Below are 15,432 nucleotides of genomic sequence, written 5' to 3' on the forward strand. Positions count from 1 at the left end.
ATTTGAATGTAGTTCTGGCTCAACTGATGAAACCCCCTTTTGAGCCACTCAACAAGTCCCTCTTGAAATTTCTGACTTGGAAGGCGGTGTTTCTGATTGCCCTCACCTCCGCCAGGCGGATTGGGGAGTTGCAAGCCTTGGTTGCGGACCCTCCTTTCACTGTCTTTCATCACGACAAGGTGGTCCTCCGCACCCATCCTAAGTTTTTACCTAAAGTTGTTTCTGACTTCCACCTCAATCAGTCCATTGTCCTTCCTGTGTTCTTCCCGAAGCCCCACTCCCATCCGGGCGAGACGGCGCTTCACACGCTTGACTGTAAGAGGGCGTTGGCATTTTATCTTCAACGCACCAGGCCTCATCGGAAGGTCCCTCAATTGTTTTTGTCCTTCGATCCCAATCGATTAGGGCACCCAGTTTCCAAGCGCACTCTGTCTAACTGGTTGGCCGCTTGCATTTCCTTTTGCTACGCTCAGGCCGGCCTTCCTCCCCCGGGTCGAGTCACGGGGCACAAGGTCCGAGCGATGGCAGCTTCGATAGCTTTCCTCCGATCCACTCCGATGGAGGACATATGCAAGGCTGCCACTTGGTCTTCGGTTCATACATTCACCTCTCATTACTGCCTGGACACTTTATCCAGGAATGACGGCCGGTTTGGCCAGTCAGTTTTGCAAAATCTGTTTTCCTAAATTGCCATCCTCCCACCTGCCCTTTTTTGGTTAGCTTGGAGGTCACCCACATGTGAGAATATCATGCCTGCTTGTCCTGGGATAAAGCACAGTTACTTACCGTAACAGGTGTTATCCAGGGACAGCAGGCATATATTCTCACAACCCGCCCGCCTCCCCGGGGATGGCTTCCTTGCTAGTTATGGAACTGAGGACCACGAGGTGGGATGCGCCCTCTAGTGGGCGAGAAGGCACGCACATGCGTGGTGCAGTGTGCAAACTTGAAACTTTAATCAAGTTTGCTTGAAAAGCTGTCCGCGCCGGGGCTCCGTAGATGACGTCACCCACATGTGAGAATATATGCCTGCTGTCCCTGGATAACACCTGTTACGGTAAGTAACTGTGCTTTAGTGCCTCTGCCCAGCCTTAGGATATGTTGAGGCGTTGATTGAGGATGAGGTCATACACCCCTACTTGACATTGAACATTGAGGTTGGCATGGACCCATTCCACGCATGTGTTGTCATTGACAGAGGAGTTATCTCCTGGGTTAGAGCATTGACTTCTGCCTTGATGCTCCTCGATGCATAGTTGATCAAACGCCCAGATTTCCATAGAGGAGAGTATTTTGAGGAATCTGAATCGGATATCTCAAACCACTCTGATGAGGATCTGCCAAATTTGTCAGCAGAAGAATCCTATGGCATACCTTCTGATCCTTCTCCACCTCAAAGGCATAGTCTCCATCAGAGAACATATCCTTTACTGGCTTTATAAGGCAAATGTGTCAAATCATTTCCCATTAAAATGGAAACAAAGAAAGAACCTCACTTTGAGCATTTTGAGCTTCTGAACTATGAATCGCCACCAACGGACTATGTCAAGGTACCTATATATAAAATGATGAAAGATACTCTATTTAAGAACTGATTAAGGATCAGCTTGAAGAGAGAAGATGGAACCTCTATATTTACAGGAGTGATCTATAGGCCTCTGACATAAATGGAGAACATAAACAAAGAGCTGGTTGCCGATGTCCATAAGTTGAGTCTGAAAGGGGAGCCGCTGTTACTAGGAGACTTCAATCTGCCTGATGTGGACTGGAATGTCCCGACTGCAGAATCAGAAAGAAGCAAAGAGATGGGGATGCCCTTCAAAGCTCTCTGCTCAAACAAATGGTTATGGAACCAATAAGAGAAGGGGCGACACTAGATTTGGTGCTCACAAATGAAGAAAGTGTGTCTGAGTGTTTGCCCACCTTGGTAATAGTGATCATCATATAGTATGGTTGATTTAAGAGCTAAAGCGGACTGTGAACACACTAAACTCAGTCTTGGATTTCAAGCATGATGATTTCAGTAAAAAGAGAGAGCATTCCTGAAGAAAGAACTGAAGGTATGGGAGCATATAAGGGAAATAGAAAGACCTGTGGTCCAAGCTGAAAGGAGCTATAAAAATGGCAACAACTATATGTAAAGAAAGTTAATAAAAACAAGAGGAAAAGGTTGCAGAAAAAATAAAGGCAAAAGATTCAGCATTCAAGAAATGCAAAAGAACACAAGAAAGAAACATATAAAAGAATACCAGATAAAACTCCAAAGAAGTGAAGAGAGAAATACAATTGTTAAAAGCGCAGGTGGAAGAAAAAAATGGCTAGAGAGGTAAAAAGAGGAGACAACTTTTCAGGTACTGTATATTGGGAAAAGGAGGAAGACTAGAAATGGAATTGTGAGACTAAAAGATGTTGAGAACTATGTGGAAAGTGAGGAGGAAAAAGCAAATGTGCTAAACAAATATTTTTGTTCTGTTTTCAGAAATGTCTGGAGAAGGACTTTGGTTGGCTAACCGAGGTATATATGGGAATGGAGTAGATATCACTCTGTTCATGGAGGAAAGTGTTTATGAACAACTGAGAAAACTAAAAATGGACAAAGCCATGGGACCTGATGAGATGCATCCTATTGAGGGAACTCGGGAAAGTTTTTGCAGGACCTCTTGCAGATTTGTTTAATAAATCCTTGGAGACGGGAGAGGTTTTGCGGGATTGGATATAAGCGAATGTGAGCCTTCTTCACAAAAGTGGGAACAGAGAAGTTGACAACTACAGATTGATAAGTCTCACTTTGGTGGTTGGAAAGATAATGAAAACTCTGTTGAAGGAAAAAATAGTGAACTACCTGGAATCCAATGGATTGCAAGATCCAAGACAACATGGTTACACCAAGGGGAAATTGTGCCAAACAAATCAAGGTCGATTTCTTTGACTGGGTGACCGGAGAATTGGATAGAGGATGTGCCTAGATGTAGTCTACCTGAATTTCAGTAAAGCCTTTGGCAAGGTTCCTCATAGGAGGCTCATCAATAAGCTTGGTGGGCTGAAGTTAGGACCTAAAGTGGTGACCTGGATTAGAAATTGGTTGATGGACAACGACAGAAAGTGGTGGTGAATGGAATTTGCTTGGAGGAAAGAAAGGCGAGTAATGGTATGCCTCAGGAATTGGTGTTGGGGCCCGTTCTGTTCACGATCATGTATCTTCCTTCTATCGTGAATTGCATGGCTATCCATGGAGGCCCGTATCATCTTCAAGTTTGGTTGTATTTATTACAGAATTATAACAGGTCAGGCCCCTTCATATTTGTTAAATGTATTCACGGTCTTTAATCCAAAACATTCTTGTAAAGCTCATGCTCTTTTCACCTACCCGTCAGTGAAGGTTTGTAGGTTTAAAAGGTATCTCGAACATACATTGTCATATCAAGCTGCTTTCTGGGATAAAGATTTTAAGTAATTATGCACAGTCGAGGAGAAGGACCTTGGCATGATAATGTCTGAGGATCTCAAGGTTTTAAAACAATGGCCATTGTCAGAAGGATGCTGGGCTGCATAGAGAGGAATCACCAGCAGAAAAAGAGAAGATGCCTCTGTACATTAGTGAGGCCCCACTTGGAATACTGTGTTCAGTTCTGGAGACCGTAGCTTGCTAAGGATTTAAGATGATGTGAAGCGGTCCAGAGGAAAATGATATCAGGATTGCGCCAAGAGATGTATGAGAAGAGAGTTCAATACCTGAATATGTAAGCCCTGGAGGAAAGAAGGGATAGAGGAGATATGATAGACATGATAGACTGGTCACCGTACATGAAGAAGGACACGGTACTACTCGAAAGGGTCCAGAGAAGAGCGACTAAGATGGTTAAGGGGCTGGAGGAATTGCTGTATAGTGAGAGATTAGAGAAACTGGGCCTCTTCTCCCTTGAAAAGAGGAGACTGAGAGGGGACATGATAGAAACATTCAAAATACTGAAGGGAATAGACTTAGCAGATAAAGACAGATTGTTCACCTTCTAAAGTTGAAAGGGGATAGATTCCGTACAAACGTGAGGAAGTTCTTCTTCACCCAGAGAGTGGTAGACAACTGGAATGCTCTTCCGGAGTCTGTTATAGGGGAAAACATCCTTCAGGGATTCAAGACAGTTGGACAAGTTCCTGCTAAACTGGAATGTATGCAGGTGAGGCTGGGCTCATTTAGAGCACTGGTCTTTGACCTGAGGGCCGCCGTATGAGTGGACTGCTGGGCACGCTGGTCTGACCCAGCAGCGGCAATTTTTATGTTCTTATGTTTAAATACTTGAAGTTTATTAATCTACAAACATATCTGTTTCAGAGAGGGAGAAGCAGTAAAACTAAAGGACATAATATGAGGTTGCGGGGCGGTAGGAGTAATGTCAGGAAATACTTCTAAATCTAGAGTGTGGTGGATGCCTGGAATGCCCTCCCTCTGGAGGTGGTGGAAGCAAAAACAGTAGCGGAGTTCAAAAATGCATGGGATAAACACAAAGGATCTCTAAACAGAAAGAGGATAGTTTCAACATAAAACTTGACAGATCTAAGACTATATTTTCATTTATGATGTGCAGGAGTGGTGCTTAAATAGAAGACCAGCAGCGGGGAAGGAAGATGATGCTGGACTGACTTCTGTTAGACTCTTATCACAACAGATCAGTAGGTGCTTCATGTTGTTGCTGAGGGCTGTGCCCTGTGTTTGATTAAAAAGCCTCCAAACCACCAACCAAAAGATGTCTTTTGAACTCCCTCTTTCACCATAAACATTTGACTCTTCTGCAGCTAATGCAATAGAGCCTGCTCCTCTGCAGGAGAGGGCTTGGGGAGGGGGGGGGGGTTGTTCTACTCCAAGTATTTCCTGATACCAAAAATGACCAGAGGCCTTTGACCCATTCTAGACCACTGATGCCTAAACAAATTTTTACTGAAGGAGAAGTTTCAAATAGTCTCTCTGGGAACCCTTCTACCCCTGCTACAAAAAAGAAATTGGCTTTGCTGTCTAGATCACAAAGAAGCCTACACTCATATATCCATCCTACCTGTTCACAGGAGGTATCTCCACTTCTGCATAGATCCCCAATACTTCAAGTACAAGGTCTTGCTCTTAGGACTAGCCTCCGCTCCTCATGTTTTCACAAAATGCCTAGTAGTAGTTGTCAATTAAAGGTCAAACAAAAACTTATGTTGTAGGATAACTAAAATCAGTAGCAACATACATTTCTTCTATGCTTTTGTCAAGACTTTTCAGAAGTGGCCGTTGGCTGAAAAATTCATACAAACAACTCTGGCCAACTAACACCTCCTCATATGTCCAAAAATCATTTGTACTGGTGTATATTTCATAATAGTTCGTTCTTTATGCACATCTCACAATATCTTTTGTCTTATAGAAAACCAATAACTTATTTTATTTCAGTGCAGGAGATCCAGTTGCCGACATAGCTAAGTTTTGCACACTGTGTCAGGGCAAACGGACTTCTGAAAAACAGCAACATAGTCATCATCACTTGCACTCAAATCAGTTAAACACATTTAGACTTTCAAAAAGGAAAGAAAAAAAAATTTAGTATAGCTTAAATTAATTTATATCACACAACATCCTCGCATATGTTACCTTCAGCTTTCAGTTGCTCTCCACGGCACATTCATTCAAAGATGGCAACCAGTATTTCAGTTCCATTAAAGGGATGCATCACATGATGTACACTAACCAGTTAAATCGGTACAAAACTTAGCTATGTCGGCAACTTGCTCTCCTGCACTGAAATAAGATAAGTTATTGGTTTTCTGTAAGACATAAGATATTGTGAGAAGTGCACAAAGAAACAACTATTATGAAATATATACCAGTACAAATGATTTTTGGATGTATGAGGTGTTAGTTGGCCAGAGTTGTCTGTATGAATTTTTCAGACAACGGTCACTTCTGAAGAGTCCTGACAAAAGCATAGAAGAAATGTAGGACATGTTTATATGTTGCTATTGATAGTAGTAGTTGTGACATCCCTTCGCTAACGGGGATTTCATATGTTTCCCTACTTATAGATAACTGGCTGATCAAGGCTTACATAGTAAATAACAGCAGTCTGCCCAATAGTCTCACACTCATCTCATAATTATTCATTTTATTTACTAAGTTCCTTAAACTTTCCTTAATTGCTTCTGATAATTTCAGCTATAGACAGCTGAAAGCAGTGCAACATGCAGAAAGTGAAAAACTATGAAAGTATCAACTGCAAGAGACAAGATTTTGGACCAACTATTTTGAGGCTCTTGGTATTACAAAGGATGATTCTTTATGGAAAAATTGTACCTTAAGTGTCCGGTGGTCGCGTCAGCTCTTACCTCCTCTAGCACTGGACACACGCACAAGCTGACTGCCTCCAATAATTACTTTACGTTCTGGAATGTTGCCTGCCTCCCTGCTGTAACCTCACGCAAGTGCTTTACTGCATCTGTACGTGATTGTGAGGTGGAGTGGAGAGGACAATCGCGTACAGACGCAGGAAAGCGCTTGCGTGAGGTTACAGCAGTGAGGCAGATAACATTGGAGAACACGACCGCCAGACATGATTGCTGGACACTTAGGCACAAGTTTTCCATAAAGAATCATTCTTTATAATACTGAAGGCCTCAAAATAGTACCTGGCGGGCTGCATGTGGCCCCTGGGCCGTGAGTTTGAGACCACTGCTCTATAAGATATCCTACCCCTCCCTACTCCCAAGATAAGAAAGACCTGTACTTGGATGATATGAATGTGATATAAAATATATATACTTGATCCTGATCCGTTTTCCCATATAAAGGACAAAGACCGTAGAAGTCCATCCAGCATCGGCCATAATAACCCAGTGCTGCCATCACCATCAAAACTAACTCCAGCCTCTCCCAATCTGTATAAGTCAGCTTCACTTCTCCACTCCTTTGGCTGTGTTTAAGCATCACACCTGTTCATCAGAAATGAAGTTATAGTTGTTGATCTGATGATCTTTTGAATTTTTTATTGATACTATCCTCTTTCTATTTAGGGATTGATCCTTTGTTTCTTTCTAAACAAAAACTGTGTGGAATAAGATTATATAGAAAAATATCTTCCACAGCATATATGAACACTAAAAAGAGATTAGGTTCTTATCTTGCTAATATCTTTTCTAGTAGATAGGTGTGTCATTCTGGACGGACGGGCAGTATCCCAGTGCCCACGAGCCTTTCTTCATTGCAAGCAGCCCAACATTCCATAATCTCAACAGCTTGCTCCTCAAGCTTTTAGAGTTTGCTGTTGCTACCAAAAGTCGCATCTACAGCTGTCTCAAACCTTGAAATTAATAGGAGCTTTTCTAACTGAGCCAGAGGATCAACGATCTCCACTTTCAAGCGTATTTCTGCATGCCATTTTTTGATCATATGGCATCAATGGTTCATGTGATCCCATTTTCACATTTTCATTTCAGAATTCCTGTGGCTTGGGACCTTATCATCACAATGGTCCCAAGCCACAGGATCCGCTTCTGCTCCAGTATGTCACCCAGATCTATGACACACTCTCTAATGGTGGATGGTAGCACAAAATCTTACCTGGATTCTCCCTTTCCAGCCTCCTCCCCACCAAAAACTTCTAGTCACAGATATTTGATGCTAGGCTGTAGATCGTCTCCACACTTAGGGAATGTGGTCTCACCATGATCAGACCTTCCATATCAATCTTGTAGAGCTGTGAGCAATGCAGGAAACTGCAACAATTTTTAACATTGCTAGCTCATCCCAACCCCTAACCTCCAATCGTTAGCACTAACAGCTTGGTTTCTTTCACCGAACAGGTAAATGCTTTCTTTCTCTCAGCTGCAGTATCCGTTGTCATTGAACCTTCCACTCAGTGCTGTTATTGCTTCAAGTAGACACAGTTCTCTTCCTGGTGTGCATTACATTCTCTGGAGCCTATCTCATGTCCATTCCATCCATCCTCAGCTACCTTCTCCACCTCTCTAATTCTGGACTAAAAGTCAATTTGGTCAGAGTTCATCTCGGTGCTTTTATTTCTGCCTGGAAAACAAACCTCTTTTAGTACATCTCTTGGTAGCTCGTTTCATGAAAGGCCTATTCCACACAAAATCATAACATAACATTCTGCTTATATACCACAGGACCGTGAAGCTCTTTGCGGTTTACAAAAGAGAAAGCTGTTACTTGGTGAACAAATATGTTTTCAAATGCCTCCTGAAATCTAAATAAGTGCTGGAAATCATGATTAAGAAATTTAAGTTTTTGCCCCAGAATGCTGCCTGATAGGATAAAAGATGTTGGTGGAATTTTTAAAATTTACATCCTTTTACAGATGGAAAAATGAAAGTGGCATGTGAACGTCTAGTATATTTACTAGTGGCAAGTGAGAATGAATTTGCGAGGTAACTAGGGGTAAGACCAAATAGGGTTTTATAGCAAAAACACCCGAACTTAAACTTAATTCAAGCCTCCATTGGCAACCAGTGCAATTCACGAAAGAAGGCAGTGACATGGTTGGACTTCTTTAACTTGAAAATTAACTTGAAAAGTCTTACCGCTTCATTTTAGACAATGTGCAATCTCTGCAAATTTTTCAATGTTCCTGCCAAGTAATCCAGTTGACTCAGGACCAGGGACTGAACCAAGAGTCTGAATGAGGTGACATCAAAGTATGCTCTGATTGAGCGGAGCTTCCATAAAGTGTGAAAACCCTTCCTTACCAGAGCATCCACCTGATTCTTCATGGTCAGATTCTGGTCCAAGATTACACCTAAGATCCTAATGGTTGAGTCAGTTGGATATGTTATATTGTTTATAGTCAGAGATGTTTCGGTGTAATTTTGACATAGAGAAGCGAAAAAGAATTTAGTTTTCTCTGAATTCAATTTGTCTAAATTTGGTCATCCATTGTTCCATTAGCCTAAATATGTCTGTGACTATGTAGGTGACTTGAGAAAGAGAATCTAAAATAGGAATCCTAATTGCTTGGGATCTTAACCTGGTTCTCTCTGCTCATTTGAAATCTTCCTTTGAGCCACTTATGTCTTGCTCATTCAAACTACTCACTTTGAAAGTTACTTTCCTCATAGCCCTCATGTCTGCATGCTGTCTGAGTGAACTTTTGAAGCCCTTGTTTTGGATCCTTCCTATACAAGATTCTATCATGACAGGTTAGTGCTTCGAATACATCCAAAATTCCTCCCTAAGGTAGTTTCAGAATTTTTCTTCAACCAATCTATCATTTTGCCTATTTCTTTTCAAAGCCACATTCCCATCCTAGAGAAACAGCCTTGGGCTGCAAGCGTGCTCTGGCATACTACCTGGACCAGACTAAACCACATAGAAGGTCCTCCCAGCTCTTTCTCACCTTTGATCTTAATAGGCTAAAAGTTGCTGTTTCCAAGAAAACAATCTCCACTTGGCTAGAGGACTGTATTTCCTTCACATATACTCAGGCCAAGCTGACACTGCAAGGCCGTGTAGCAGCCTACTTGTAGGGGCTATGGCTGCTTTGGTAGCTCATTTTTGCTCTGCATCTGTTGGTGAAATATGCAAAGCAGCAATTTGGTCCTCAATCCTTACGTTTACTTCTCACCATTATTTAGAACATAACTCCAGAAAAGAGGGTCAGTTGGTTTGGGCAAAGCAGTTCTGCAGAATCTGTTCTCTACTTTAAAGCCAACATTTCCTCCAACCCTATATCGTTTTGCCGAGCTGCTGTATATTCAATGTTAAATCTCTTCCAGATCCTGGCAGCTTGGGAGTCCCACATGTGAGAATATTATGCCTGCTTGTCCTTAGAGAAAGCAAAGTTATCCTTAGACAAACAGGCAACATATTCTCACATGTGGGTGATGTCATCCATGGAGTCCCGGTACGGACAGTGAAAAGTGTAGTATCACTTTAAGCTTTAGCAAACTTTTAGACTGCCTGCATTGCGCATGCGTGAGTGCCTTCCCATCCGACGCCAGCTCGCGAGGTCATCAGTTTTTTGTTTTCCAAGGAGTGAAGAAGACATATATTTTTTTCTTCACTGAGTTGCTTTCCTGTTTAAATTTTTTAACAAACCTTTTCAAGTATTTCAGTTTCTTCTTCTGTTCTTTACTTTTGAAAATCAGTGAAGAAAAATAGTTGACAGAAATTTTAGACTCTCTTTAAACACGCAAAGTTCCATCCTTACTTCATACTAGGATCATTGATGGATTTTCAGCCTTATTTCTACTTTACTCCAGCTTGCCCTCTTCGACTATATCTGTCTCTGGAGCAGTGGTTTAGGAGAAAAGAAGCAACATTGTTTAATGTCAGCTTTACTTCTTTTGTTTCTTATTTCAACATATAGTTCTGGAATCGGATTTCCAGCAAGTGGGACTTGCCAGTACCGGTAGACATCCATACCTTCATTGGTGGCATTATAGCATCGCGTCTATTTGATACTTGCCTTCTGTACCAATATTTCAACCATGTCGACACAGATGTATCGCAGTAACAGCAATTCTTCCATCTACTTGCATCAGTGGCATATTAGCATTGAGTCTATTTGATGCGTGTCTTCTGTACCGATGTTTCAACCATGTCGACGCACATGTATCACAGTGACATCGATATTTCCGTCTATTTGCATTGGTGTGGCATATTAGTATTGAATCTATTGGATGCATGCCTTTTTATACCGATGTTTCAACCATGTTGACAGAGATGCATCGCAGTGACATTGATACCTCCATCTGCTTACATCGGTGGCATATAAGCATCGAGTCTATTTGAAGCATGCCTTTCAATACCAATGTTTTAACCACATTGACACAGATGCATCACAGTGGACAGTGCCCTGTCAATTAAACATCGTGTCCATTTTATGCATGGCTTTCTGGACGATACAGGTGTCATTCTGAAGCACATCACCTTTGCATACATGCTTTGACACCTGTGACACCTTTGATACCACTTGATGCTATATGGTCATGGTGCTTCCACTTCATCAATGAACATCGATTCAGATTGTTGTTTTGAAATGCAATGCCTCCTCTTCATACATCGTTCCATCAGTACCGATCCATATTCAACAACGGTACTTTCTCCAGGTTCTTCTTACATAGTAGCATTGATGATCATCGAACCTTTATGCAGTATTTCCTTGCATATAGCAGTTTTTCTTCAGTACCTGTCCAGAATACATCATTGAGAAATAACTCTACTTCGACACCGGTGTCTCCTTCTGTGCTGATTGTGTCTCTTATTGGACGTTCATCCTCTTTGACATCCTCGACAACCTTCACAGGATATTGTTCCAGGGTCGATGACTTTATGCACATTGCCCTGCATCGTTTTCATCGACTATGACCTATTTACTTTTGACAGAACATTAATTGCTGTTTGAGGGAGTATTTCATCAGAGAGGTACCAAAGATATCAGTTCCATAACAGCCTCTGTTCTTCAAGTTATTGTCGATGTTCGTCTTCAGAGCATCGGAGCATCGTTAAAACATCATCGTTGTCTGCAAAAAAAATAAAAAATTTGACGTTTTTCATCTAAACATCGTCATGAAACAGTGAATAAGAAAAGAAATTGATGTTTTGTCTTAGACGGCATAGCTGCTTATCTTGGAACGTCAGCATGAGTCCAAAACAACCTGCATCAACATCAATGATTTTCATCAGGTTACTATGACAGGAATCCACCATGGGTGTAATAATAATAATAATAATAACTTTATTCTTCTATACCGCCACAATCTTGCGACTTCTAGGCGGTTTACAATCAAGAGTGCTGGACATTCAGCGAAATACAATAAGTAGATATTTAGAGGAAATACAGAGCCTGTAAGGTGATCTTTTTTCCTCTTGTTTGGATTCAATTACACACAGACTAGTGGGGGAATCTAACATGGGGGTAGAACCTGTTAAGTTAGATACCAGGATCAACCAGCATCGATCCACGTTGCAACTACCTTTCCATACTGCTTCAGGAAATCCTCCATGTGTGTAGAGCCTGTAAGATGGTCTTTTTCCTGTTCTCTGGATACAAACATTAATAGTACCTGTCCAGAATACATCATTGAGAAATAACTCTACTTCGACACTGGTGTCTCCTTCTGTGCTGATTGTGTCTCTTATTGGACGTTCATCCTCTTTGAAATCCTCGACAACCTTCACAGGATATTGGTTCCAGGGTCGATGACTTTATGCACATTGCCCTGCATCGTTTTCATCGACTATGACCTATTTACTTTTGACAGAGCATTAATTGCTGTAGCCCTTTTCTGCCGTCATCTTTCTATGTTCTATGTTTCTAACATGTGAAAATAAGTGGCAGTATCTAACATGGGTGTAGAGCCTGTTAAGTTAGTTTCCTTACCATGTAAAAAAAAAACAAAAAACAGTGTTTACTTTTGTGCTTATGCACTATCAAGGGATTTTCTCTTTCTCTATTTTATCCATTGAAGCAGAATGGTTCTCTGCTTTATCTTATAAGCTGGATCAACTAGGTTTTTTTGCTGAAACACGCCTTTCATTGTACCATCAATGTTCATACAGTATTTTCCAGAAGGCTTATATAATTACTTTGAAGTATCTTTCCCTACTTGGGTTTTTCCTATTGTTTAATGGACATTACCCACAACACCCTTTCCTCCTTCTCCTTTTTTATTCTAAAGGAACTCGGAGATTTGGGAGCGGCTGTGGGGTGGAAGCTCGCACAACCTCCGGACGCCCATCCCTGGCAGTGGAAGAGATACCCACTCTCTTCCACCATGCTCGTATATTCCCTGACTCTACCTCCTCCCCCTGCCCCCCACAGCAGAAGAGATGCCCAATATCTCCCGCCACACTCCTACAATCCCCTGACTCTACCCCCCCTTCTGCTGTCACCCAATACCCCCGACAACCACCCCATGTCCCTGACGACTCACCCCTCCCTACTTTATTCAGGAAGTCCAATCGGAGGCTATGCCTGCCCTCTGCCTAGCAGGCCCACCTCCTACAAAATGGCAGGCCTCCCCTTCCTGGTGCATTGTGGGAGGCGCCAGGGAGGGGCCTAAGGTTCTGATTGGCTCAGGTTGCTTAAGGCCCCTCCTATGGGGTAGAGTTGGGGGATTGTGCAAGCGTGGTGGGAGAGAGCGGGCATCTTTCCTGCTGATTTTTGATTTGGGGGTTTGTATTTTTTTTGTTTTAATTTGCATTGGGGTGGGGATGTTTGAGCTATCAAATCTTACTTTCCTGTCAGTGGCTCACTATCAGCACTCAGGCACTGATCAGAAAGTAAGGCTATGACAGCTCAGACCCGTTGACAAATTTTGGCTGCAAATGTGGCACAATAAGGTTAGGGAATCACTTGGCGATGATAGAGAATTACTCGGAGAGCTCATTGTACTGCATTTGCAAAGCAAAGACCATGGTAAGCCGTTTTGATGATCCGCCGCTAAAATACATGCATGCTAAACTAGCTGGAACCAGTTTGTAGTGAATTCCTCTTGGAAATATGAAGGGGTGCACATACCTCCTGAATATGTTGCTGTTATCTTTCTTTAGTTTTTCACTTTATTTTTTATCATATGCAAAGTATTAGTTGAGAGCAAATTGTTTTTTGCTTTACTACCCCAGGAAGAAAGCAGTAAATAGTTGTAAACAGCTCTTACCTGTTAGTTTATTAATTAGCTATTAAGGGTCGGTTTCCTACAAATGTTATGGAACCCAAATAAAATTCACCAGGTGATCCTGGAGAATGAGAAAAAAGTGGGTATTAAACCAAAATATACACACATTTGAATTGCACACAATAACAAAATTAAGGGCCCTTCTTACAAGCCTTGGTAGTGAGTTCTGGTGCAGCAAATGCGACAAAGCCCTTAAGAATTGAATGGACTGCATCACATTTGCCATGCGGGACTTGATACCATGGCTTTGTAAAAGGGGCCCTAAGTGCAGTCTTGGTGCTTGTAGTCTGACTACTTGTTTAACTGTGTATACAATGCTAGCAGAGGAATGCATTAAACTAAGGTTTGCAATGGATTTCATTAAACTAAGGATGAGGATGGCATTTGCCTAGTGACTAAAAGGCTTCTGCAGTTTTTCTACTTATTTTAATCTTAGCAATTTTTTTTTAGTCCAACTCGAAGCTAAAGCTTGTTCGGAGTTTGGCCGTTTGTGAAGAGTCCTCAAATCCTTTTATAGATGGCCACTTAGAAACACAGGTAGGTGTGTGCTGTCAGTAATCAGAGCTGCTATGTTTTTGCTTGAATAGTTGACTCTGATTAGTTTTGAGTGACACTTACCAATCCTGGCTCTGTCGCAGGCTCTCTATATTATTCTCAGTGATCAGTTCAGTTTTCTTCAGCTTCTTTCTCTTCTAACTTTTCATACACTTTCCATAGTTTATTTGGCTCCCCACACCGGAAATTGCCCCATATGCATTACAAATACTGCCTGATTACAAATACAAGCAGTCCCCGGGTTAAGAACGGGTTCCGTTTTTTAACCTGTTCTTAAGTTGAATTTGTATGCACAATTACTTGGATCCTATATAGTACACAGTCTAAAAAACATTAAATATTAAAGAAACAGTCCTCAAAATAAAGTACAGTGGTACCTCGGTTTGCGAGTGCACCGGTTTGCGAATGTTTTGCAAGACGAGCAAAACATTCGCAAAATTGGCGCCTCGGAAACCGAGCGCGCCTCAATTTACGAGCGCCTCCCCACAATCTGGCACCCTTCCCCCCGCGATCCGGCACCCTCCGCTCGCGTCGCACCCCCTCCCCGCCACGATCCGGCATCCCCCAGGCATCTACCCACCCACTCGATCACATTTCTTACCCCTGTTTGGCACCGGCACCAACGCACAGGACATGCCGGTGCCGGTGCCCGAAGATCTGCCTCCATCGCGCTGGGTCTTGAGCATCTCCGAGAATCTCGGAGAGAACAGGAACCCGAAGGCCTTGAGCATGAGCAGATGCTCAAGGCCCAGCGCGAAGGAGGCAGATCTTCGGGCACCAGCATGTCCTGTGCGTTGGTGCTGGTGCCGGTGCCAAACGGGGGTAAGAAATGTGATCGGGTGGGTGGGTGGATGCCTGGGGGATGCCGGATCGCGGCGGGGAGGGGGTGCAACGTGAGCGGGGGGGTCGCCGAATCGCGGGGGGATGGCAGATCACGCTGGGGGGCCTTCATGAATGGGGGGGAGCAATGATCAATGCCGGTTCTTGGGGGGTGGGGAGCAGCGTCACTGGCCTCGGAGGGGGGGGGGAACGTATCAAAGTGAGTTTCCATTATTTCCTATGGGGAAAGTCGCTTTGATATACGAGTATTTTGGTTTACGAGCATGCTTCTGGAACGAATTATGCTCATAAACCAAGGTACCATTGTACTGTAGTTTAAATAGAAAAGATAAGAGGTTTATGTCAGCCTAGCTATCGCTACCATTCAGCATTTTC

At 42.6% G+C, this 15,432-nt stretch overlaps 1 protein-coding gene across 15 annotated transcripts in view; it reads left to right on the forward strand.

Annotated features, from left to right (window-relative positions):
- Window positions 1-15,432, forward strand: part of R3HDM2 (R3H domain containing 2) — a 462,276-nt gene that overhangs the window by 211,664 nt on the left and 235,180 nt on the right. For all 15 annotated transcript variants that reach the window (XM_033936665.1, XM_033936664.1, XM_033936663.1 and 12 more), the window contains one exon: window positions 14,113-14,199. In XM_033936665.1, the coding sequence (XP_033792556.1) occupies window positions 14,113-14,199 (87 nt within the window). The remainder of the gene's footprint in view (window positions 1-14,112; window positions 14,200-15,432) is intronic.

The sequence above is a fragment of the Geotrypetes seraphini genome, chromosome 3 (assembly GCF_902459505.1).
Source record: "Geotrypetes seraphini chromosome 3, aGeoSer1.1, whole genome shotgun sequence".
In the NCBI taxonomy this organism is placed as follows: Eukaryota; Metazoa; Chordata; class Amphibia; order Gymnophiona; family Dermophiidae; genus Geotrypetes; species Geotrypetes seraphini.